Genomic DNA, 25509 nt, shown 5'->3' on the forward strand with positions numbered 1-25509 from the left:
GACAGAGAGACAGAGACACAGAGACACAGAGAGACAGAGAGACTGAGAGACAGAGACACAGACACAGAGACACAGAGAGACAGACAGAGACAGAGAGACAGAGAGACAGAGACTGCTGAGCCAGAGAGACAGAGAGACACAGAGACACAGAGACACAGAGACACAGAGAGACAGACACAGAGAGACAGAGAGACAGAGACTGCTGAGCCAGAGAGACTGAGAGACAGAGAGACAGAGACACAGAGACACAGAGACAGAGAGACAGAGAGACAGAGAGAGAGAGACACAGAGACACAGACACAGAGAGACAGAGAGACAGAGAGACAGACACAGAGACACAGACACAGAGAGACAGACAGAGACAGAGAGACAGAGACTGCTGAGCCAGAGAGACTGAGAGACAGAGAGACACAGAGACACAGAGACACAGAGACACAGAGAGACAGACACAGAGACACAGAGAGACAGAGACACAGAGAGACAGAGAGACAGAGACACAGAGACAGAGAGACAGAGACACAGAGACAGAGAGACAGAGACAGAGAGACAGAGACACAGAGAGAGAGACAGAGAGACAGAGACACAGAGACAGAGAGACTGAGAGACAGAGAGACAGAGAGACAGAGACACAGAGACACAGAGAGACAGAGACACAGAGACAGAGAGACAGAGACAGAGAGACACAGAGACACAGACAGACAGAGAGACAAAGAGACAGAGACACAGAGACACAGAGAGACAGACACAGAGAGACAGAGAGACAGAGACTGCTGAGCCAGAGAGACAGAGAGACACAGAGACAGAGACAGAGAGACAGACAGACAGAGACAGAGAGACAGAGAGACAGAGACTACTGAGACAGAGAGACAGAGAGACTGAAACAGAGAGACAGACAGACAGAGACAGAGACACAGAGAGACAGAGAGACAGAGACAGACAGACAGAGACAGAGAGACAGAGACTACTGAGACAGATGTAGACCGAGTTGAGTTTAATCATTTACAGGCACACACAGCCTAACCCTCACCACCATAACCCTCACCACCATAACCCTCACCACCCTCACCACCATAACCCCTCACCACCCTAACCCTCACCACCCTCACCACCCTAACCCTCACCACCATAACCCTCACCACCATAACCCTCACCAACCCTCACCACCATAACCCTCACCACCATAACCCTCACCACCATAACCCTCACCACCATAACCCTCACCACCATAACCCTCACCACCCTCACCACCCTCACCACCCTCACCACCCTCACCACCCTCACCACCATAAACTACCACAGTGTGTGAGTGACCTCTGACTGAACAAGTATAAAAAGAGCTTAGAATATATTTATTTATCCCTCCAGAATGAATATAGATTGTGATTCTGAATGTGGGTGAGTGAGTGGGTGGGTGAGTGAGTGAGTGGGTGCGTGGGTGAGTGGGTGGGTGAGTGGGTGGGTGGGTGGGTGAGTGGGTGGGTGGGTGGGTGAGTGGGTGGGTGGGTGGGTGAGTGAGTGGGTGGGTGGGTGAGTGGGTGGGTGGGTGGGTGAGTGGGTGGATGGGTGAGTGGGTGGGTGGGTGGGTGAGTGGGTGGGTGGATGAGTGGGTGGGTGGGTGAGTGGGTGGGTTAGTGAGTGAGTGAGTGGGTTAGTGAGTGAGTGGGTGAGTGAGTGGGTGGGTTAGTGAGTGAGTGAGTGGGTGAGTAGGTGAGTGGGTGGGTGAGTAGGTGGGTGAGTAGGTGAGTGAGTGGAGTGAGTGGGTGAGTGAGTGAGTGGGTGAGTGAGTGAGTGGGTGAGTGAGTGAGTGGGTGAGTAGGTGAGTGGGTGAGTGAGTGAGTTGGTGAGTGAGTGAGTGGGTGAGTGAGTGGGTGAGTGAGTAGGTGAGTGAGTGGGTGAGTAGTGAGTTGGTGAGTGAGTGAGTTGGTGAGTGAGTAGGTGAGTGAGTGGGTGAGTGAGTTGGTGAGTGAGTGGGTGAGTGGGTGAGTGAGTGAGTAGGTGAGTGAGTGGGTGAGTGAGTGGGTGAGTGAGTGAGTTGGTGAGTGAGTGAGTGGTGAGTGAGTAGGTGAGTGAGTGGGTGAGTGAGTTGGTTGAGTGAGTGGGTGAGTGGGTGAGTGAGTGAGTAGGTGAGTGAGTGGGTGAGTGAGTGGGTGAGTGAGTGGGTGAGCGGAGGGTGGTGAGCCATCCGCTCACTTGGGCAAGCGCTTGAGCTCCTTGGTGAGCCCAGGGTGAGGGTGAGCAGCGCGAGGGAGCCGGATTGGTGAGCGGCTGCCAGCGCTGTGGGGACGAACAGCAGCAGGGTCGTGATGCCCAGAGACACCTGGGGAGAGGGGTGAGTGAGTGGGTGAGTGGGTGGGTGAGTGAGTGAGTGGGTGAGTGGGTGAGTGGGTGGGTGAGTGGGTGAGTGAGTAGGTGAGTGAGTGGGTGAGTGGGTGAGTGAGTGGGTGAGTGAGTGGGTGAGTGAGTGAGTGAGTGGGTGGGTGAGTGGGTGGGTGAGTGAGTGAGTGGGTGGGTGAGTGGGTGGGTGGGTGGGTGAGTGGGTGGGTTAGTGAGTGAGTGGGTGAGTGGGTGGGTGGGTGAGTGGGTGGGTGAGTGAGTGAGTGGGTGAGTGGGTGAGTGAGTGAGTGAGTGGGTGAGTGGGTGGGTGAGTGAGTGAGTGAGTGGGTGAGTGGGTGGGTGAGTGAGTGAGGTGGGTGAGTGGGTGAGTGAGTGGGTGAGTGAGTGAGTGAGTGGGTGAGTGGGTGGGTGAGTGAGTGAGTGGGTGAGTGGGTGGAGTGAGTGGGTGAGTGAGTGAGTGAGTGGGTGAGTGGGTGGGGTGAGTGAGTGAGTGGGTGAGTGGGTGAGTGAGTGGGGTGAGTGGGTGGGTGGGTGAGTGGGTGGGTGAGTGAGTGGGTGAGTGGGGTGAGTGGGTGAGTGAGTGGGTGAGTGGGTGAGTGAGTGGGTGGAGTGAGTGAGTGAGAGGTGAGTGAGTGGGTGAGTGAGTGGGGAGTGAGGTGGGTGAGTGAGTGGGTGAGTGAGTGGGTGAGTGGGTGAGTGGGTGAGTGAGTGGGTGGGTGAGTGGGTGAGTGGGTGAGTGGGTGGGTGAGTGAGTGGGTGAGTGAGTGAGTGAGTGGGTGAGTGAGTGGGTGAGTGAGTGGGTGAGTGAGTGGGTGGAGTGGTGAGTGAGTGGGTGGGTGGGTGGGTGTGGAGTGAGTGGGTGGGTGAGTGGGTGGGTGAGTGAGTGAGTGGGTGAGTGAGTGAGTGGGTGAGTGAGTGGGTGAGTGAGTTGGGTGAGTGAGTGGTGTGAGGGAGTGAGTGAGTGGGTGGGTGGGTGAGTGGGTGGGTGGTGAGTGGAGTGGGTGGGTGAGTGGGTGGGTGAGTGAGTGAGTGGGTGAGTGGGTGGGTGAGTGAGTGGGTGGGTGGGTGAGTGAGTGGGTGGGTGGGTGAGTGGGTGAGTGGGTGAGTGAGTGGGTGAGTGGGTGGGTGGGTGAGTGGGTGGGTGAGTGAGTGAGTGGGTGAGTGGGGAGTGAGTGAGTGAGTGGGTGAGTGGGTGGGTGAGTGAGTGAGTGAGTGGGTGAGTGGGTGGGTGAGTGAGTGAGTGGGTGAGTGGGTGAGTGGAGTGGGAGAGTGAGTGAGTGAGTGGGTGAGTGGGTGGGTGAGTGAGTGAGTGGGTGAGTGGGTGAGTGAGTGGGTGGTGAGTGAGTGAGTGGGTGAGTGGGGTGGGTGAGTGGGTGAGTGGGTGGGTGGGTGAGTGGGTGGGTGAGTGAGTGAGTGAGTGGGTGAGTGGGTGAGTGAGTGAGTGAGTGGGTGAGTGGGTGGGTGAGTGAGTGAGTGGGTGAGTGGGTGAGTTGAGTGGGTGAGTGAGTGAGTGAGTGGGTGAGTGAGTGGGTGAGTGAGTGAGTGGGTGAGGGAGTGGGTGAGTGGGTGGGTGAGTGGGTGGGTGGGTTAGTGAGTGAGTGGGTGAGTGAGTGGGTGGGTTAGTGAGTGAGTGAGTGGGTGAGTAGGTGAGTGGGGTGGGTGAGTGGAGTGAGTGGGTGAGTGAGTGGGTGAGTGAGTGGGTGAGTGAGGTGAGGGTGAGTGAGTGGGTGAGTGGGTGGGTGAGTGGGTGGGTGAGTGAGTGGGTGAGTGGGTGAGTGAGTGGGTGAGTGGGTGAGTGGGGTGAGTGGGTGAGTGAGTGGGGTGAGTAGGTGAGTGAGTGGGTGAGTGAGTGGGTGAGTGAGTGGGTGAGTGAGTAGGTGAGTGAGTGGGTGAGTGAGTAGGTGAGTGAGTAGGTGAGTGAGTAGGTGAGTGAGTAGGTGAGTAGGTGAGTGAGTAGGTGAGTAGGTTGAGTGAGTAGGTGAGTAGGTGAGTAGGGGTGAGTGAGTAGGTGAGTGAGTAGGTGAGTGAGTAGGTGAGTGAGTAGGTGAGTAGGTGAGTGAGTAGGTGAGTAGGTGAGTGAGTGGGTGAGTAGGTGAGTAGTTAGGTGAGTAGGTGAGTGAGTAGGTGAGTGAGTGAGTAGTTAGGTGAGTAGGTGAGTGAGTGAGTAGTTAGGTGAGTAGGTGAGTGAGTGAGTGAGTAGGTGAGTGAGTAGGTGAGTGAGTGAGTAGGTGAGTAGGTGTGTGAGTGAGTGATGAGTAGGTGAGTGAGTAGGTGAGTGAGTGAGTAGGTGAGTGAGTGGGTGAGTAGGTGAGTGAGTGAGTAGGGTGAGTAGGTGAGTGAGTGAGTAGGTGAGTGAGTAGGTGAGTAGGTGAGTGAGTGGGTGAGTGAGTAGGTGAGTGAGTAGGTGAGTAGGTGAGTGAGTAGGTGAGTCAGGTGAGTAGGTGAGTGAGTAGGTGAGTGGTGGGTGAGTAGGTGAGTGAGTGAGTGAGTAGGTGAGTGAGTGGGTGAGTGAGTGGGTGAGTGGGTGAGTAGGTGAGTGAGTGGGTGGAGTAGGTGAGTGGTAGGTGAGTAGGTGAGTAGTTAGGTGAGTAGGTGAGTGAGTACGTAGTGAGGTAGGTGAGTGAGTGAGTGAGTAGGTGAGTGAGTAGGTGAGTGAGTAGGTGAGGTGGGTGGGTGAGTGAGTGAGTGGGTGAGTGGGTGAGTGAGTGGGTGAGTGAGTGAGTGGGTGAGTGGGTGGGTGAGTGAGTGGGTGGGTGGGTGGGTGGAGTGAGTGGGTGAGTGGGTGAGTGAGTGGGTGAGTGGGTGAGTGAGTAGGTGAGTGAGTGGGTGAGTGAGTGGGTGAGTGAGTGGGTGAGTGAGTGGGTGGAGTGAGTGAGTGGGTGAGTGGGTGGGTGAGTGGGTGAGTGAGTGAGTGGGTGAGTGAGTGAGTGGGGGTTAGTGAGTGGAGTGAGTGGGTGAGTAGGTGAGTGGGTGGGTGAGTGAGTGAGTGGGTGAGTGAGTGGGTGAGTGAGTGAGTGGGTGAGGGAGTGGGTGAGTGGGGTGAGTGAGTGGGTGAGTGGGTGAGTGAGTGGGTGAGTGAGTGAGTGGGTGAGTGGGTGGGTGAGTGAGTGGGTGGGTGAGGGAGTGAGTGGGTGAGTGAGTGAGTGGGTGAGTGGGTGAGTGGGTGGGAGTGGGTGAGTGAGTGGGTGAGTGAGTGAGTGGGTGAGGGTGGGTGAGTGGGTGGGTGAGTGGGGGGGTGGGTTAGTGAGTGAGTGGGTGAGTGAGTGGGTGGGTTAGTGAGTGAGTGGAAGGTGAGTGGGTGGGTGAGTAGGTGAGTGGGTGGGTGAGTGAGTGAGTGGGTGAGTGAGTGGGTGAGTGAGTGGGTGGTGAGTGAGTGGGTGAGTGGAGGGGTGAGTGAGTGGAGTGAGTGAGTGGGTGAGTGGGTGAGTGAGTGGGTGAGTGAGTGAGTGAGTGGGTGGGTGAGTGAGTGAGTGAGGTGAGTGAGGGTGAGTGGGTGAGTGAGTGGGTGAGTGAGTGGGTGAGTGAGTGGGTGAGTGAGTGGGTGAGTGAGTGGGTGAGTGAGTAGGTGAGTGACGTGGGTGAGTGAGTAGGTGAGTAGGTGAGTGAGTAGGTGAGTAGGTGAGTGAGTAGGTGAGTAGAGTGAGTAGGTGAGTAGGTGAGTAGGTGAGTGAGTAGGTGAGTGAGTTGGTGGAGTGAGGTGAGTAGGTGAGTAGTAGGTGAGTAGGGTGAGTGAGGTAGGTGAGTAGTTAGGTGAGTAGGTTGAGTGAGTAGGTGAGTGAGTGAGTAGTTAGGTGAGTAGGTGAGTGAGTGAGTAGTTAGGTGAGTAGGTGAGTGAGTGAGTGAGTAGGTGAGTGAGTAGGTGAGTGAGTGAGTAGGTGAGTAGGTGAGTGAGTGAGTGAGTAGGTGAGTGAGTAGGTGAGTGAGTGAGTAGGTGAGTGAGTGGGTGAGTAGGTGAGTGAGTGAGTAGGTGAGTAGGTGAGTGAGTGAGTGAGTAGGTGAGTGAGTAGGTGAGTAGGTGAGTGAGTGGTGAGTGAGTAGGTGGTGAGTAGGTGAGGTGGTGAGTAGGTGAGTAGGTGAGTGAGTAGGTGAGTGAGTGGGTGAGTAGGTGAGTGAGTGAGTGAGTAGGTGAGTGAGTGGGTGAGTGAGTGGGTGAGTAGGTGAGTGAGTGGGTGAGTAGGTGAGTGAGTAGGTGAGTAGGTGAGTAGTTAGGTGAGTAGGTGAGTGAGTAGTTAGGTGAGTAGGTGAGTGGAGTGAGTGAGTAGGTGAGTGAGTAGGTGAGTGAGTAGGTGAGTGAGTGAGTGAGTAGGTGAGTGAGTAGGTGAGTGAGTAGGTGAGTGAGTGAGTAGTTAGGTGAGTAGGTGAGTGAGTAGGTGAGTAGGTGAGTGAGTAGGTGAGTGAGTAGGTGAGTGAGTGAGTAGTTAGGTGAGTAGGTGAGTGAGTAGGTGAGTAGTTAGGTGAGTAGGTGAGTGGAGTAGGTGAGTGAGTAGGTGAGTAGGTGAGTGAGTAGGTGAGTGAGTAGGTGAGTAGGTGAGTGAGTTGGTGAGCGACTTACCTGCACTGCCACCATGCCCAGCACCCCGGTGAGGAGGAGTCGCGGTCGCCGTGGCAACGGGAGGCGTCGCCCGGCAACGAACAGTGCCGTCACCACGGCAACCGTGAGCGTGCCCTGCTCACACACAGGCAAAGGTGCCCCAGGTAGCCTCTAGTCCCCCCTGTGTCTCCCTTGGCCCAGTGTGTGGTGGCTAGAGAGATGTTGACTACCTCGCCTGGTACACAGGAGGTCGTGGTTCCATCCTGACAATGGGGAGATGTTGACTACCTCGCCTGGTCTACAGAGAGGTCGTGGGTTCGATCATGAAAATGGGGAGATGTTGACTACCTCGCCTGGTATACAGGAGGTCGTGGGTTCCATCCTGACAATGGGGAGATGTTGACTACCTCGCCTGGTATACAGGAGGTCGTGGGTTCCATCCTGACAATGGGGAGATGTTGACTACCTCGCCTGGTATACAGGAGGTCGTGGGGTTCCATCCTGACAATGGGGAGATGTTGACTACCTCGCCTGGTGTACAGGAGGTCGTGGGTTCGATCCTGACAATGGGGAGATGTTGACTACCTCGCCCGGTCTACAGGAGGTCGTGGGTTCCATCCTGACAATGGGGAGATGTTGACTACCTCGCCTGGTATACAGAGGGTCGTGGGTTCGATCCTGACAATGGGGAGATGTTGACTACCTAGCCTGGCATACAGGAGGTCGTGGGTTCGATCCTGACAATGGGGAGATGTTGACTACCTCTCCTGGTATACAGGAGGTCGTGGGTTCCATCCTGACAATGGAGAGATGTTGACTACCTCGCCTGGTATACAGGAGGTCGTGGGTTCGATCCTGACAATGGGGAGATGTTGACTACCTCGCCTGGTCTACAGGAGGTCGTGGGTTCGATTCTGACAATGGGGAGATGTTGACTACACCTCGCCTGGTCTACAGGAGGTCGTGGGTTCGATCCTGACAATGGGGAGATGTTAACTACCTCGCCTGGTAAGCCTGGTACACAGGAGGTCGTGGGTTCCATCCTGACAATGGGGAGATGTTGACTACCTCGCCTGGTATACAGGAGGTGGTGGGTTCCATCCTGACAATGGAGAGATGTTGACTACCTCGCCTGGTGTACAGGAGGTCGTGGGTTCCATCCTGACAATGGGGAGATGTTGACTACCTCGCCTGGTACACAGGAGGTCGTGGTTTCCATCCTGACAATGGGGAGATGTTGACTACCTCGCCTGGCTACAGGAGGTCGTGGGTTCCGATCCTGAAAATGGGGAGATGTTGACTACCTCGCCTGGTATACAGGAGGTCGTGGGTTCGATCCTGACAATGGGGAGATGTTGACTACCTCGCCTGGTCTACAGGAGGTCGTGGGTTCCATCTTGACAATGGAGAGATGTTGACTACCTCGCCTGGTATACAGGAGGTCGTGGGTTCGATCCTGACAATGGAGAGATGTTGACTACCTCGCCTGGTCTACAGGAGGTCGTGGGATCGATCATGACAATGGGGAGATGTTGACTACCTCGCCTGGTACACAGGAGGTCGTGGTTTCCATCCTGACAATGGGGAGATGTTGACTACCTCGCCTGGCTACAGGAGGTCGTGGGTTCGATCCTGAAAATGGGGAGATGTTGACTACCTCGCCTGGTTTACAGGAGGTCGTGGGTTCGATCCTGACAATGGGGAGATGTTGACTACCTCGCCTGGTCTACAGGAGGTCGTGGGTTCCATCTTGACAATGGAGAGATGTTGACTACCTCGCCTGGTATACAGGAGGTCGTGGGTTCGATCCTGACAATGGAGAGATGTTGACTACCTCGCCTGGTCTACAGGAGGTCGTGGGATCGATCATGACAATGGGGAGATGTTGACTACCTCTCCTGGTATACAGGAGGTCGTGGGTTCCATCCTGACAATGGGGAGATGTTGACTACCTCGCCTGGTATACAGGAGGTCGTGGGTTCGATCCTGACAATGGGGAGATGTTGACTACCTCGCCTGGTCTACAGGAGGTCGTGGGTTCCATCCTGACAATGGGGAGATGTTGACTACCTCGCCTGGTCTACAGGAGGTCGTGGGTTCCATCCTGACAATGGGGAGATGCGTGTGTAAGCCCATGTGTGTGTGTGTAAGTCCATGTGTGTGTGTGTAGGTCTATGTGTGTGTGTGTAGGTCCGTGTGTGTGTAGGTCCATGTGTGTGTGTGTGTAGGTCCATGTGTGTGTGTGTAGGTCCATGTGTGTGTGTGTAGGTCAATGTGTGTGTGTGTGTGTGTAGGTCCATGTGTGTGTAGTAGGTCCGTGTGTGTGTGTGTGTAGGTCAATGTGTGTTTGTGTGTAAGTCCATGTGTGTGTGTGTAGGTCCATGTGTGTGTGTGTGTGTAGGTCCGTGTGTGTGTGTAGGTCCATGTATGTGTGTAAGTCCATGTGTGTGTGTGTGTGTAGGTCCATGTATGTGTGTGTAGGTCCATGTGTGTGTGTGTAGGTCCATGTGTGTGTGTATAGGTCCATGTGTGTGTGTGTGTGTAAGTCCAGGTGTGTGTATGTGTGTAGGTCAATGTGTGTGTGTGTAGTAGGTCCGTGTGTGTGTGTGTAGGTCAATGTGTGTGTGTGTGTGTAGGTCCATGTGTGTGTGTAAGTCCATGTATGTGTATGTGTGTAGGTCAATGTGTGTGTGTGTGTAGGTCCATGTGTGTGTGTAAGTCCATGTATGTGTGTGTAGGTCCATGTGTGTGTGTAAGTCCATGTATGTGTGTGTGTAGGTCAATGTGTGTGTGTGTGTAGGTCAATGTGTGTGAGTGTAGGTCCATGTGTGTGTGTAGGTCCATGTGTGTGTGTAAGTCCATGTGTGTGTGTGTGTAGGTCAATGTGTGTGTGTGTGTAGGTCCATGTGTGTGTGTAGGTCCATGTGTGTGTGTAAGTCCATGTGTGTGTGTGTGTAGGTCAATGTGTGTGTGTGTGTAGGTCCATGTGTGTGTGTAGGTCCATGTGTGTGTGTAAGTCCATGTGTGTGTGTGTGTAGGTCAATGTGTGTGTGTGTGTAGGTCCATGTGTGTGTGTAAGTCCATGTGTGTGTGTAAGTCCATGTATGTGTGTGTAGGTCCATGTGTGTGTGTAAGTCCATGTATGTGTGTGTGTAGGTCAATGTGTGTGTGTGTAGGTCCATGTGTGTGTGTAGGTCCATGTGTGTGTGTAAGTCCATGTGTGTGTGTAAGTCCATGTGTGGAGGTCCATGTGTGTGTGTGTAGGTCCATGTTTGTGTGTAGGTCCATGTGTGTGTAGGTCCATGTGTGTGTGTAAGTCCATGTGTGTGTGTAGGTCCATGTGTGTGTAGGTCCATGTGTGTGTGTGTAGGTCCATGTTTGTGTGTAGGTCCATGTGTGTGTAGGTCCATGTGTGTGTGTAAGTCCATGTGTGTGTGTAAGTCCATGTGTGGAGGTCCATGTGTGTGTGTGTAGGTCCATGTTTGTGTGTAGGTCCATGTGTGTGTAGGTCCATGTGTGTGTGTAAGTCCATGTGTGTGTGTAGGTCCATGTTTGTGTGTGTAAGTCCATGTGTGTGTGTAGGTCCATGTGTGTGTAGGTCCATGTGTGTGTGTGTAGGTCCATGTTTGTGTGTAGGTCCATGTGTGTGTAAGTCCATGTGTGTGTGTGTAGGTCCATGCATGTGTGTGTGTGTGTGTAGGTCCATTGTGTATGTGTGTAAGTCCATGTATGTGTGTAAGTCCATGTATGTGTGTGTAAGTCCATGTATGTGTATGTGTGTAAGTCCATGTATGTGTGTGTGTGTATGTCCGTGTGTGTGTGGTGCGGTACCAGCAGGCGATGGTTGAACTGTGCTGTGGTGGGATTCTCGAAGGGATTCCTCCACCATGGATCCAGGTCGAGCAAGTCGCTGGGTACCCAGCGGTCGGCCATCTTGGGGTACGAGTTGTAGACAAGGCCTGCGTCCAGGCCCGCCACAAATGCTCCTACACACACACACAGATATATACACATATATACATACACACACAGTGTTACACATATATACACACATATATATACATATACACACACATACACACACAGTGTTACACACACATACATACAGTGTTACACACACACAGTGTTACACACACACACAGTGTTACACACACACACAGTGTTACACACACACAGTGTTACACATATATACATATACACACACATACATACACAGTGTTACATACACACACACACAGTGTTACACACACACACAGTGTTACACACACACACACAGTGTTACACATATATATACATATACACACACATACACACACAGTGTTACACACACACATATACACATATATACATACATACACATATATATACACACACACATATACAGATATACATATATACATACATATACACATACATCAACAACAACAACAACCGCCATTCGCCACTAAGTGGCGGTGACGTCACCACGACGCTTGTGCCAGGCTATGTGCACCCTGAGGCCACGTGAAGTGTCGAACGCCCGCTGGCAGGAGGTCACGGGGCAGACCCAGGTGCCACGGGTCAGTGTTACACACACATATATATACACACACATACAGTGTTACACACACACACAGTGTTACACACACACACATATATACATACATACACATATATATACATATACACACACAGTGTTACACACACATATATATACACACACACATACAGTGTTACACACACACACACATATACACATATATACATATATATACACATACATATACAAACACACACATACAGTGTTACACACACACACAGTGTTACACAAAGATAAAGACAAAGATCCCCCATATAGTCTTAACAGACTGTAGGGGCAAGTGCTGTTAGCGAGCACCTATGAAGGCCGGAACGGTACACGAGGGGGTGGGTGGCCAGCACCACGCCCGACCGCCTTTGTCTCCCCAGTGGCGATGTTTACACACCGCACCAGGTACTCATTTGAGGCTGAGTCGACCTAGGGGAGGCCCGGGACCGGTTCAGATAATCGTCACTGGTGTTGGCCGTGAGCGGGAATCGAACCCGGGTCGCCAGGTTCATAGCGCAGCGTAGCGCTAACCACTACACTACCACTCCCCACTCATACAGTGTTACACACACACACATACATATATACACACACACATACACACACACACATATATACATACATACACATGGTCAGTGTGTGGTGAGTGTGTGGTGAGTAGTGTGGTGAGTGTGTGGTGAGTGTGTGGTGAGTGTGTGGTGAGTAGTGTGGTGAGTGTGTGGTGAGTGTGTGGTGAGTGTGTGGTGAGTAGTGTGGTGAGTGTGTGGTGAGTGTGTGGTGAGTGTGGTGAGTGTGTGGTGAGTGTGGTGAGTGTGTGGTGAGTGTGGTGAGTGTGTGGTGAGTGTGGTGAGTGTGTGGTGAGTGGTGAGTGTGGTGAGTGTGGTGAGTGTGTGGTGAGTGTGGTGAGTGTGGTGAGTGTGTGGTGAGTGTGGTGAGTGTGGTGAGTGTGTGGTGAGTGTGGTGAGTGTGGTGAGTAGTGTGGTGAGTGTGTGTTGAGTGTGTAGTGAGCAGCGTGGTGAGTGTGGTGTGTGGTGAGTGTGTGGTGAGTGTGTGGTGAGTGTGTGGTGAGTGTGTGGTGAGTGTGTGGTGAGTGTGTGGTGAGTGTGGTGAGTGTGGTGAGTGTGTGGTGAGTGTGGTGAGTGTGGTGAGTGTGTGGTGAGTGTGGTGAGTGTGGTGAGTGTGTGGTGAGTGTGGTGAGTGTGTGGTGAGTGGTGAGTATGGTGAGTGTGGTGAGTGTGTGGTGAGTGTGGTGAGTGTGTGGTGAGTAGTGTGGTGAGTGTGTGGTGAGTGTGTGGTGAGTAGTGTGGTGAGTGTGTGGTGAGTGTGTGGTGAGTAGTGTGGTGAGTGTGTGGTGAGTGTGGTGAGTAGTGTGGTGAGTGTGTGGTGAGTGTGTGGTGAGTAGTGTGGTGAGTGTGTGGTGAGTGTAGTGTGGTGAGTGTGTGGTGAGTGTGTGGTGAGTAGTGTGGTGAGTGTGTGGTGAGTGTGTGGTGAGTGTGGTGAGTGTGTGGTGAGTGTGTGGTGAGTGTGGTGAGTGTGGTGAGTGTGTGGTGAGTGTGTGGTGAGTAGTGTGGTGAGTGTGTGGTGAGTGTGTGGTGAGTGTGGTGAGTGTGTGGTGAGTGTGGTGAGTGTGTGGTGAGTGTGGTGAGTGTGTGGTGAGTGGTGAGTGTGGTGAGTGTGGTGAGTGTGTGGTGAGTGTGGTGAGTGTGGTGAGTGTGTGGTGAGTGTGGTGAGTGTGGTGAGTGTGGTGAGTGTGGTGAGTGTGGTGAGTAGTGTGGTGAGTGTGTGTTGAGTGTGTAGTGAGCAGCGTGGTGAGTGTGGTGTGTGGTGAGTGTGTGGTGAGTGTGTGGTGAGTGTGGTGAGTGTGTGGTGAGTGTGTGGTGAGTGTGTGGTGAGTAGTGTGGTGAGTGTGTGGTGAGTGTGTGGTGAGTGTGGTGAGTGTGGTGAGTGTGTGGTGAGTGTGGTGAGTGTGGTGAGTGTGTGGTGAGTGTGGTGAGTGTGGTGAGTGTGTGGTGAGTGGTGAGTGTGGTGAGTGTGGTGAGTGTGTGGTGAGTGTGGTGAGTGTGTGGTGAGTAGTGTGGTGAGTGTGTGGTGAGTAGTGTGGTGAGTGTGTGGTGAGTGTGTGGTGAGTAGTGTGGTGAGTGTGTGGTGAGTGTGGTGAGTAGTGTGGTGAGTGTGTGGTGAGTGTGTGGTGAGTAGTGTGGTGAGTGTGTGGTGAGTGTAGTGTGGTGAGTGTGTGGTGAGTGTGTGGTGAGTAGTGTGGTGAGTGTGTGGTGAGTGTGTGGTGAGTGTGATGAGTGTGTGGTGAGTGTGGTGAGTGGTGAGTGTGGTGAGTGTGTGGTGAGTGTGGTGAGTGTGTGGTGAGTGTGGTGAGTGTGTGGTGAGTAGTGTGGTGAGTGTGTGGTGAGTGTGTGGTGAGTGTGGTGAGTGTGGTGAGTGTGTGGTGAGTGTGTGGTGAGTGTGGTGAGTGTGTGGTGAGTGTGGTGGAGTGGTGAGTGTGGTGAGTGTGTGGTGAGTGTGTTGAGTGTGTGGTGAGTGTGGTGAGTGTGTGGTGATTGTGGTGAGTAGTGTGGTGAGTAGCGTGGTGAGTGTGTAGTGAGTGTGGTGAGTGTGTGGTGAGTGTGTGGTGAGTGTGTGGTGAGTCTGGTGAGTGTGTGGTGAGTGTGTGGTGAGTGTGTGGTGAGTGTGGTGAGCGTGTGGTGAGTGTGTGGTGAGTGTGTGGTGAGTGTGGTGTGTGGTGAGTGTGTGGTGAGTGAGTGGTGAGTGTGGTGATTGTGGTGGTGAGTGGTGAGTGGTGAGTGTGGTGAGTGTTGTGAGTGGTGAGTGTGGTGAGTGTGGTGAGTGGTGAGTGTGGTGAGTGTGGTGAGTGGTGAGTGTGGTGAGTGTAGTGAGTGAGTGGTGAGTGTGGTGAGTGGTGAGTGTGGGTGAGTGTAGTGAGTGAGTGGTGAGTGTGGTGAGTGTGTGGTGAGTGTGTGGTGAGTGTGGTGAGTGGTGAGTTTGGTGAGTGGTGAGTGTGGTGAGTGGTGAGTGTGGTGAGCAGCGTGGTGAGTGTGGTGAGTGGTGAGTGTGGTGAGTGGTGAGTGGTGAGTGTGGTGAGCAGCGTGGTGAGTAGTGTGGTGAGTGTGTGGTGAGTGTGTGGTGAGTGTGTGGTGAGCAGCGTGGTGAGTGTGGTGTGTGGTGAGTGTGTGGTGAGTGTGTGGTGAGTGTGGTGAGTGTGTGGTGAGTGTGGTGAGTGTGTGGTGAGTGTGGTGAGTGTGGTGAGTGTGTGGTGAGTGTAGTGTGGTGAGTGTGTGGTGAGTGTGTGGTGAGTGTGTGGTGAGTAGTGTGGTGAGTGTGTGGTGAGTGTGTGGTGAGTGTGGTGAGTGTGTGGTGAGTGTGTGGTGAGTGTGGTGAGTGTGGTGAGTGTGTGGTGAGTGTGTGGTGAGTAGTGTGGTGAGTGTGTGGTGAGTGTGTGGTGAGTGTGGTGAGTGTGTGGTGAGTGTGGTGAGTGTGTGGTGAGTGTGGTGAGTGGTGAGTGTGGTGAGTGTGGTGAGTGTGTGGTGAGTGTGGTGAGTGTGGTGAGTGTGTGGTGAGTGTGGTGAGTGTGGTGAGTGTGTGGTGAGTGTGGTGAGTGTGGTGAGTAGTGTGGTGAGTGTGTGTTGAGTGTGTAGTGAGCAGCGTGGTGAGTGTGGTGTGTGGTGAGTGTGTGGTGAGTGTGTGGTGAGTGTGGTGAGTGTGTGGTGAGTGTGTGGTGAGTGTGTGGTGAGTAGTGTGGTGAGTGTGTGGTGAGTGTGTGGTGAGTGTGGTGAGTGTGGTGAGTGTGTGGTGAGTGTGGTGAGTGTGGTGAGTGTGTGGTGAGTGTGGTGAGTGTGGTGAGTGTGTGGTGAGTGGTGAGTGTGGTGAGTGTGGTGAGTGTGTGGTGAGTGTGGTGAGTGTGTGGTGAGTAGTGTGGTGAGTGTGTGGTGAGTAGTGTGGTGAGTGTGTGGTGAGTGTGTGGTGAGTAGTGTGGTGAGTGTGTGGTGAGTGTGGTGAGTAGTGTGGTGAGTGTGTGGTGAGTGTGTGGTGAGTAGTGTGGTGAGTGTGTGGTGAGTGTAGTGTGGTGAGTGTGTGGTGAGTGTGTGGTGAATAGTGTGGTGAGTGTGTGGTGAGTGTGTGGTGAGTGTGGTGAGTGTGTGGTGAGTGTGGTGAGTGGTGAGTGTGGTGAGTGTGTGGTGAGTGTGGTGAGTGTGTGGTGAGTGTGGTGAGTGTGTGGTGAGTGTGGTGAGTGTGTGGTGAGTGTGTGGTGTGGGGAGTGTGTGGTGAGTGTGGTGAGTGTGGTGAGTGTGTGGTGAGTGTGTGGTGAGTGTGGTGAGTGTGTGGTGAGTGTGGTGAGTGGTGAGTGTGGTGAGTGTGTGGTGAGTGTGGTGAGTGTGTGGTGAGTGTGGTGAGTGTGTGGTGATTGTGGTGAGTAGTGTGGTGAGTAGCGTGGTGAGTGTGTAGTGAGTGTGGTGAGTGTGTGGTGAGTGTGTGGTGAGTGTGTGGTGAGTCTGGTGAGTGTGTGGTGAGTGTGTGGTGAGTGTGTGGTGAGTGTGGTGAGCGTGTGGTGAGTGTGTGGTGAGTGTGTGGTGAGTGTGGTGTGTGGTGAGTGTGGTGGTGAGTGATGGTGAGTGTGGTGAGTGTGGTGAGTGGTGAGTGGGTGTGGTGAGTGTGGTGAGTGGTGAGTGTGGTGAGTGTGGTGAGTGGTGAGTGTGGTGAGTGTGGTGAGTGGTGAGTGTGGTGAGTGTAGTGAGTGAGTGGTGAGTGTGGTGAGTGGTGAGTGTGGTGAGTGTAGTGAGTGAGTGGTGAGTGTGGTGAGTGTGTGGTGAGTGTGTGGTGAGTGTGGTGAGTGGTGAGTGTGGTGAGTGGTGAGTGTGGTGAGTGGTGAGTGTGGTGAGCAGCGTGGTGAGTGTGGTGAGTGGTGAGTGTGGTGAGTGGTGAGTGGTGAGTGTGGTGAGCAGCGTGGTGAGTAGTGTGGTGAGTGTGTGGTGAGTGTGTGGTGAGCAGCGTGGTGAGTGTGGTGTGTGGTGAGTGTGTGGTGAGTGTGTGGTGAGTGTGGTGAGTGTGTGGTGAGTGTGGTGAGTGTGTGGTGAGTGTGGTGAGTGTGGTGAGTGTGTGGTGAGTGTGTGGTGAGTGTGGTGAGTGTGTGGTGAGTGTGGTGAGTGTGGTGAGTGTGGTGAGTGTGTGGTGAGTGTGGTGAGCAGCGTGGTGAGTGTGGTGAGTGTGTGGTGAGTGTGTGGTGAGTGTGGTGAGTGTGTGGTGAGTGTGGTGAGCAGCGTGGTGAGTGTGGTGAGTGTGTGGTGAGTGTGGTGAGTGGTGAGTGTGGTGAGTGGTGAGTGTGGTGAGTGGTGAGTGTAGTGAGCAGCGTGGTGTGTGGTGAGTGTGTGGTGAGTGTGTGGTGAGTGTGTGGTGAGTGTGGTGAGTGTGTGGTGAGCAGCTACCGGAGAGAGCGGTGAGGAACACCAGCCCGGTTGTGCCCAACGCACACAGGCGGAACCGGGAGAGCGACCGCACGGTCACCATGGAAACGGAGGCCGCCTGTAGTAGCCACACACCGAGAGGTGGGGAGACACTCACCATCTCACTCACCATCTCACTCACCTACTCACCATCTCACTCACCATCTCACTCACCATCTCACCATCTCACTCACCCACTCACTCACCTACTCACTCACCTACTCACTCACCTACTCACCATCTCGCTCACCTACTCACCATCTCACTCACCATCTCACTCACCTACTCACCATCACTCACCATCTCACTCACCATCTCACTCACCTACTCACCATCTCGCTCACCTACTCACCATCTCACTCACCATCTCACTCACCTCGCTCACCTACTCACTCACCTACTCACCATCTCGCTCACCTACTCGCTCACCTACTCACTCACCTACTCACCTACTCACTCACCTACTCACTCACCTACTCACCATCTCACTCACCTACTCACCATCACTCACCATCTCACTCACCTACTCGCTCACCTACTCACTCACCTACTCACCATCTCGCTCACCTACTCACCATCTCACTCACCATCTCACTCACCTCACTCACCTACTCACTCACCTACTCACCATCTCGCTCACCTACTCGCTCACCTACTCACTCACCTACTCACCTACTCACCTACTCACTCACCTACTCACTCACCTACTCACCATCTCGCTCACCTACTCACCATCTCACTCACCTACTCACCATCTCACTCACCTACTCACTCACCATCTCACTCACCTACTCACCTACTCACTCACCTACTCACTCACCATCTCACTCACCTACTCACTCACCTACTCACCTACTCACCCACACTCACCTACTCACCATTATAAAAGCCTCACTCACCTACTCACCTACTCACTCACCTACTCACCATCTCACTCACCATCTCACTCACCTACTCACTCACCTACTCACCATTCACTCACCCACCCACTCACTCACCCACTCACTCACTCACTCACCCACTCACTCACCCACTCACTCACTCACCCACTCACTCACTCACTCACCCACCCACACACCCACTCACCCACTCACTCACCCACTCACCCACCCACTCACTCACTCACTCACCCACCCACCCACCCACTCACCCACCCACCCACCCACACACCCACCCACCCACCCACTCACCCACTCACTCACTCACCCACCCACCCACACACCCACACACCCACTCACCCACCCACTCACCGACTCACACACTCACTCACCCACTCACCCACCCACTCACTCACTCACTCACCCACCCACCCACCCACTCACCCACCCACCCACCCACACACCCACCCACTCACCCACCCACTCACTCACTCACTCACCCACCCACCCACCCACTCACCCACCCACCCACTCACCCACTCACTCACTCACCCACCCACCCACCCACTCACCCACTCACCCACCCACTCACCCACTCACCCACCCACTCACTCACTCACCCACCCACACACCCACTCACCCACCCACTCACCGACTCACACACTCACTCACCCACTCACCCACCCACTCACTCACTCACTCACCCACCCACCCACCCACTCACCCACCCACCCACCCACCCACACACCCACCCACACACCCACCCACCCACCCACTCACCCACTCACTCACTCACTCACCCACTCACTCACCCACCCACCCACACACCCACCCACCCACCCACACACCCACCCACTCACCCACTCACCCACCCACTCACTCACCCACCCACTCACCCACTCACCCACCCACACACCCACTCACCCACCCACCCACTCACTCACTCACCCACCCACCCACTCACTCACCCACTCACCCACCCACTCACTCACTCACTCACCCACCCACCCACCCACACACCCACTCACCCACTCACCCACCCACCCACCCACTCACTCACCCACCCACCCACCAACTCACTCACCCACCCACCCACCCACTCACCCACCCACCTACCCACCTACCCTCTCAGCAGGAGGAGGTAACAGCAGGCTGAGTCCGTTCCACAGTGAGGCCGAGTAGAGGATCAGGGCAGTGCCTAGATGAGCCGCTAGGCGGTACTGACTCACTCTGGGCACGTGGCTGGCACCCTCCACCTCGTGCAAGCCGCTCTTGACCATGTACCTGGTTTACACACACATAATACATATACATACATATATACATACACGTATATATACACACACACATATATACACGCATATATACACATATACACACGTATATATACATATACACACATATATACATATACACACAGATATATACACACATACATATATACACACACATATATACACACACATACACACATATATACACACACATATACATATATCCACACATACACATATATACACACACATATATACACACACATACATATATACATACACACATACATATATACACACATATATACACACATACACACACATATATACATACACATATACACACATATATACACGCACATATATATACATATATACATACACACACATATATACACACATACATATATACACACACATACACACGCATATAACAACAACAACAACAACCGCCATTCGCCACTAAGTGGCGGTGACGTCACCACGACGCTTGTGCCAGGCTATGTGCACCCTGAGGCCACATGAAGTGTCGAACGCCCGCTGGCAGGAGGTCACGGGGCAGACCCAGGTGCCACGGGTCGACTGACTGAGATGACTGGCTGATGCAACACCTGTGCCCCCTACTGTGCCAACCTGCTGTGCTTTAGCCACCCGGCGCTCCGCTCGCTGTTGTGAGCGTCGCTCCTCCGCCCTCCGTTGTTGTTGGAGGGCGACTACCTCCAAGTGCCCAGTAGCATCCTTCACGAGCCTCCTCCACAGAGGCCGATATTGACACCGCTGGTACCAGTCATCGGCAAGTCCACTCAGCTCCACGTCCTCCTGTACCACATCACTCCATCTCTTCTCTAGCCCGTGCCACGCCCGCTTAGCCCCCTCGATCCGGCCGAACAAAAGCTGTTTCGGCATGCGGTGGCTGGGCATGCGGGTTACATGGCCCACCCAACGCAGCCTTGCCTACCGGAGGAGCTCACCGATGGGACCCTGGACTGATCTTTCAAGGATTTGTGAGCTCCCCACACAATCCAGTCTGGTTAAACCCAGGATGGATCGTAGGCAGGCCAGCCTAAATGTTTCTAACTGGCGAAGATGTTCCATTAGGGGGGTCCACGTTTCGCAAGCGTAGAGAAGGAAGGGAATGACCGTGGCCGAGAAGACCTGAAGCTTAGTGCGGAGCGACAGACCAGGTAGCTTCCACACAGCGTTACGCAGCCGATGAAAAGATATTGCCGCTCGACTGATTCGGAGTGAGACCTCTGCTGTTAAACTGGAGCCGGTCATAAGCACACTGCCCAGGTATGGGAAACTCTCCACTCTCTCCACAACTGCCCCATCACCGATTGGGAGTTGTGCGAGTGGAGTGTCCGATGGTACAAAATACCCAGGCAGGTGCTTAGTTTTGGTGGGGCTGATGGTAAGGCCCCACCTCTTAGTGGCACGCTCCAGTCTCAGCAGCAGCGTCTCCAACTCCTCCTCCGAATGTGCAGCTATTACCAAATCATCAGCATACATAACGTGGTTGAGCAATAGGGAGCCATCCCTTGACCGCACCCGGGCGTCGATCAGCCTCCCATTATATCTGTACCATATGGAGATTCCCCCGGTACAGCTATTGAAGGCTTCATGAACTACGTGGTCAAAATAGATGTTAAACAATGTGGGAGCCAGAGGACATCCCTGTCGCACCCCAATGTTAACAGGGAATGGCTCTGACTCCCGGCCACGTAGTTTTACCCGGGCCCACTCACCATCATGAAGGTCCTTAATGATCGTGAGCAGAGGGTCAGGTACTCCAAAAGCACGAAGAACAACCCAGAGCCCAGGCCTACTGATGGTATCATAGGCCTTGACCAGGTCAATAAAGCAGAGATGTAGGTCTTGTTGGAATTCCCTACACCTCTGCTGTAGCAGACGGACAGAAAATATGGCATCTGTGCAGGACCGCCCTTTCCTGAAACCGCATTGGGGCTCCGCAAGCCTCTCCTCAGCGTGCCTGGTGAGGCGATGTTGAATGATCCTTGCCAGGACCTTTCCCGGCACACTGAGGAGTGAGATGCCCCTGTAGTTGTTACAGTCTGTGCGGTCCCCCTTCTTAAAGAGGGGGACCACCAGGGCATCCTTCCAATCCTGCGGAACCCGTCCAGTGGTCCAGACTGTTGTTATGATGTCATGTAGGGCAGTATGTGCACAAACGCCACCCTCCCTCAGCATTTCGCTTGGGAGATCATCTCTGCCCGCTGCCTTTCCTGGTCTCAGACTCCGGATCACCTTCAGTACTTCCTCAACAGATGGCACCTCAGCCAGCCACTCACAGGGGGTGACTTCTTCCAATATTTGAGGCACCGCAGCCTCAGCAGGGTCATCCCCACTTTGTGCCACGATGTTTTCCTGGCTGAGGGATTTTCCCTCCCCCAGGACCTCACAGAAATGCTCAGCAAATCTGCAAACCAATTCCTGGGGGTCGGAGATTGGATCACCGTTTTTCCCCTAATGATGGTAATAGGTGTGGCGCTGCAGGTTACTTTTTTGATGGAGTTAAATAGAGTTTTGTGATCGTGGGCCACTGAGGCAGACTCCATCTCCTCAGCAACCCGCGACCACCACCCATCCTTGCAGCGCCTCACGGCTCTCCGAACCTCCGAGCGAAGGCTGCGGTAAGCCTCCTCATTCTCTGACATGGGATTCTGTAGCCGATGTCAGTGGGCCTGTCACTTTTCTCAACCATCCTGAACACCTCCTCTGTCAGCCAGGGTCTCTGGGGAGGTCTGGACTGCGTACCCAAAGCAGCCATTGCAGCTGCATGAGTCACAGTCCTAAACCTCGCCCATTTACCCTCGACATCAGGAGGAGTGGGGGACGATGCCAACCCCAGCCGCAAGCGATGATGAAATTCTCGCTTGCAACTTTCATCAGATAACTGAGACCAGGCCACTTTAGGTTGGAATGGGCTCCTGGGTGTACACCCACCACCGGAGTGGAAGAATGGCAGGCGCATCTTACAGATGACTAGTTGATGGTAAGAGGGCAGATCAGCTCTACAGTAGGTCCTGGTGTCAAGGACATGGGCTCGCATCTGCTGGTCCGTCACTATGTAGTCCAGCAGATGTTCTTGCTTGGACCCGGCATGCATCCATGATGTTGTGTGGATGCGCCGATGCCGGAACAGCGTGTTGGTAATTACAAGCCCATGGGCTGCACAAAAATCTAGCAGCCTCCTACCGTTGTTATTGAGCTGATCTGGCCCATGCCCTCCAATCACTCCAGACCAGGTGCCAGCATCATGACCAACTCGGGCATTGAAGTCACCCAACAAGATGACCCTATCCCGAGGGGCCACTTTAGCCAGCACCTGTGACAGGTCATAGAAGGCATCTGACTCATCGGCTTTGCCTGCATCCCTCCACGGATGTTCGTCTTCAGTGGGGGCATAAGTAACCACGACCACCAATCCTCGCCTCTGATTGATGGGAAGGCGAGCCCAAAGTAGCCTGGGGCTTACAGCTTCCCACACCTCACCGCCACGCTCCCACGCCCCCTTCATTCTTTTGTTCAAAAGATAAGCCACACCCTGTTGTTTGGCAGTCTGCTGCCCCTAGTAGAGGGCTGTCCACCCCTCATGGTGGCAGGAGCCAGAGCCGGTCCACCGGACCTCCTGAATGCCACAGAGATCCAGGCGGTACCGGTCCAGCTCCCGACAGAGGAGTGGCAGCCTCTCCTCCGCAGTGAGCGTTCGAACATTCTACGTGGCCACCCGTAGTGGCTTTTCGTTGTTTCTGGAGGAGCCCCGAGGGTAGAGATTCAATCTCCCGGCTCCGCCAATTGGGGTTTGGCCAGGAGACGTCATAGACGCCTGTCCCCCCGGGGCCTCCGGCACAAGCTTATTAGTTACATATTTCAGTTTAACTCGTGGTTTAGTGGTAATTAATTGAAGGTGGAGGGGTTACCAGCCCCTCGCACCCGTCCAGAGCCCCCGTTTAGCCACCCACTCACTCACTCACCCACCCACCCACTCCCACTCACTCACTCACTCAACTCACCATCCATCCACTCACTCACTCACACTCACACCACCCAACTCACTCACCCACCCACTCACTCACCCACTCACTCACTCACCCACTCACTCACCCACCTACTCACTCACCCACTCACACTCACTCACCCACTCACCCACCCACCCACTCACTCACCCACCCACTCACTCACTCACCCACCCATCCACTCACTCACCCACCCACCCACTCACTCACTCCCACTCACTCACCCACTCACTCACTCACTCACCCACCCACTCTCACCCACCCACTCACCCACTCAACCCACCCACCCACTCACTCACCCACCCACTCACTCACTCACTCACCCACCCATCCATCACTCACCCACCCACCCACCCACTCACTCACCCACCCACTCACTCACTCACTAACCCAACCACTCACCCACCCACCCACTCACTCACCCACCCACTCACCCACCCACTCACCCACTCACTCACTCACCCACCCACTCACCCACCCACTCACCCACCCACTCACTCACCCACCCACCCACTCACTCACCCACCCACCCACCCACTCACCCACCCACTCACCCACCCACTCACCCACCCACTCACTCACCCACCCACCCACTCACTCACCCACCCACTCACTCACTTACCCACCCACTCACCCACCCACTCACTCACCCACTCACTCACCCACCCACCCACCCACTCACTCACTCACCCCCCATCCACTCACTCACTCACTCACTCACCCACCCACCCACCCACTCACTCATTCACCCACCCACCCACCCACTCACTCACTCACCCACTCACTCACCCACTCACTCACTCACCCACTCACTCACTCACCCACCCATCCACTCACTCACCCACCCACCCTCACTCACTCACCCACCCACTCACTCACCCACCCACCCACCTCACCACCCACTCACTCACTTACCCACCCACTCACCCACCCACTCACTCACCCACTCACTCACCCACCCACCCACCCACTCACTCACCCACCCATCCACTCACTCACTCACTCACCCACCCACCCACCCACCCACTCACTCACTTCCACTCACCCCACCCCACCCACCCACTCACTCACTCACCCACTCACTCACCCACTCACTCACTCACCCACTCACTCACTCACCCACTCACTCACTCACTCACCCACCCACCCACCCACTCACTCACTCACTCACCCACCCACCCACCCACTCACTCACTCACTCACCCACTCACTCACCCACTCACTCACTAACCCAACCACTCACCCACCCACCCACTCACTCACTCACTCACCCACCCACCCATCCACTCACTCACTCACTCACCCACCCACCCACTCACTCACTCACTCACCCACCCACTCACCCACTCACTCACTCACTCACCCACACACTCACCCACCCACCCACTCACTCACCCACTCACTCACCCACTCACTCACTCACTCACTCACCCACCTACTCACTCACCCACCCACTCACTCACCCACCCACCCACCCACCCACTCACCCACACACTCACCCACCCACCCATCCACCAACTCACCCACCCACCCACTCACTCACTCACTCACCTACCCACTCACCCACCCACTCACCTACTCACCCACTCACTGACCCACTCACTCACTCACTCACCCACTCACCCACTCACTCACCCACCCACCCACCCACTCACTCACTCACTCACCCACCCACTCACTCACTCACTCACCCACTCACTCACTCACTCACCCACCCACTCACTCACTCACACCACTCACCCACCCACTCACTCACCCACCCACCCACTCACTCACTCACTCACCCACCCATCCACTCACTCACTCACTCACCCACTCACCCACCCACTCACTCACCCACTCACTCACCTACCCACTCACTCACCCACCCACTCACTCACCCAATCACTCACTCACCCACCCACCCACCCACTCACTCACCCACCCACTCACTCACCCACTCACTCACCCACCCACTCACTCACTCACCCACTCACCCACCCACTCACCCACTCACCCACTCACTCACTCACCCACCCACCCACTCACTCACTCACTCACCCACCCACTCACCCACTCACTCACTCACTCACCCACACACTCACCCACCCACCCACTCACTCACCCACTCACTCACCCACTCACTCACTCACTCACCCACCTACTCACTCACCCACCCACTCACTCACCCACCCACCCACCCACTCACCCACACACTCACCCACCCACCCATCCACCAACTCACCCACCCACCCACTCACTCACTGACTCACCTACCCACTCACCCACCCACTCACCTACTCACCCACTCACTGACCCACTCACTCACTCACTCACCCACCCACCCACTCACTCACCCCACTCACTCACTCACTCACCCACTCACCCACCCACTCACTCACCCACCCACCCACTCACTCACTCACCCACTCACTCACTCACTCACCCACTCACTCACT

The 25509-nt window shown here is 54.6% G+C and overlaps 1 protein-coding gene across 1 annotated transcript in view; it reads right to left on the reverse strand.

The window, feature by feature from the left end:
* Nucleotides 1–2073: 2073 nt before the first annotated feature.
* LOC142923912 (heme A synthase COX15-like) overlaps nt 2074–25509 on the reverse strand; it is a 30795-nt gene continuing 7359 nt past the window's right edge. The window contains 6 exon segments of the mRNA XM_076064913.1: nt 2074–2221; nt 2224–2317; nt 6887–7000; nt 10697–10851; nt 16865–16961; nt 18885–19044. Coding sequence (XP_075921028.1) covers nt 2187–2221; nt 2224–2317; nt 6887–7000; nt 10697–10851; nt 16865–16961; nt 18885–19044 — 655 coding nt within the window. The 3' untranslated portion in view covers nt 2074–2186.

Source organism: Petromyzon marinus, unplaced genomic scaffold, assembly GCF_048934315.1.
Source record: "Petromyzon marinus isolate PM22_M1 ecotype Great Lakes invasive population unplaced genomic scaffold, UKy_Petmar_22M1.pri1.0 PM_Scaffold_89, whole genome shotgun sequence".
In the NCBI taxonomy this organism is placed as follows: Eukaryota; Metazoa; Chordata; class Hyperoartia; order Petromyzontiformes; family Petromyzontidae; genus Petromyzon; species Petromyzon marinus.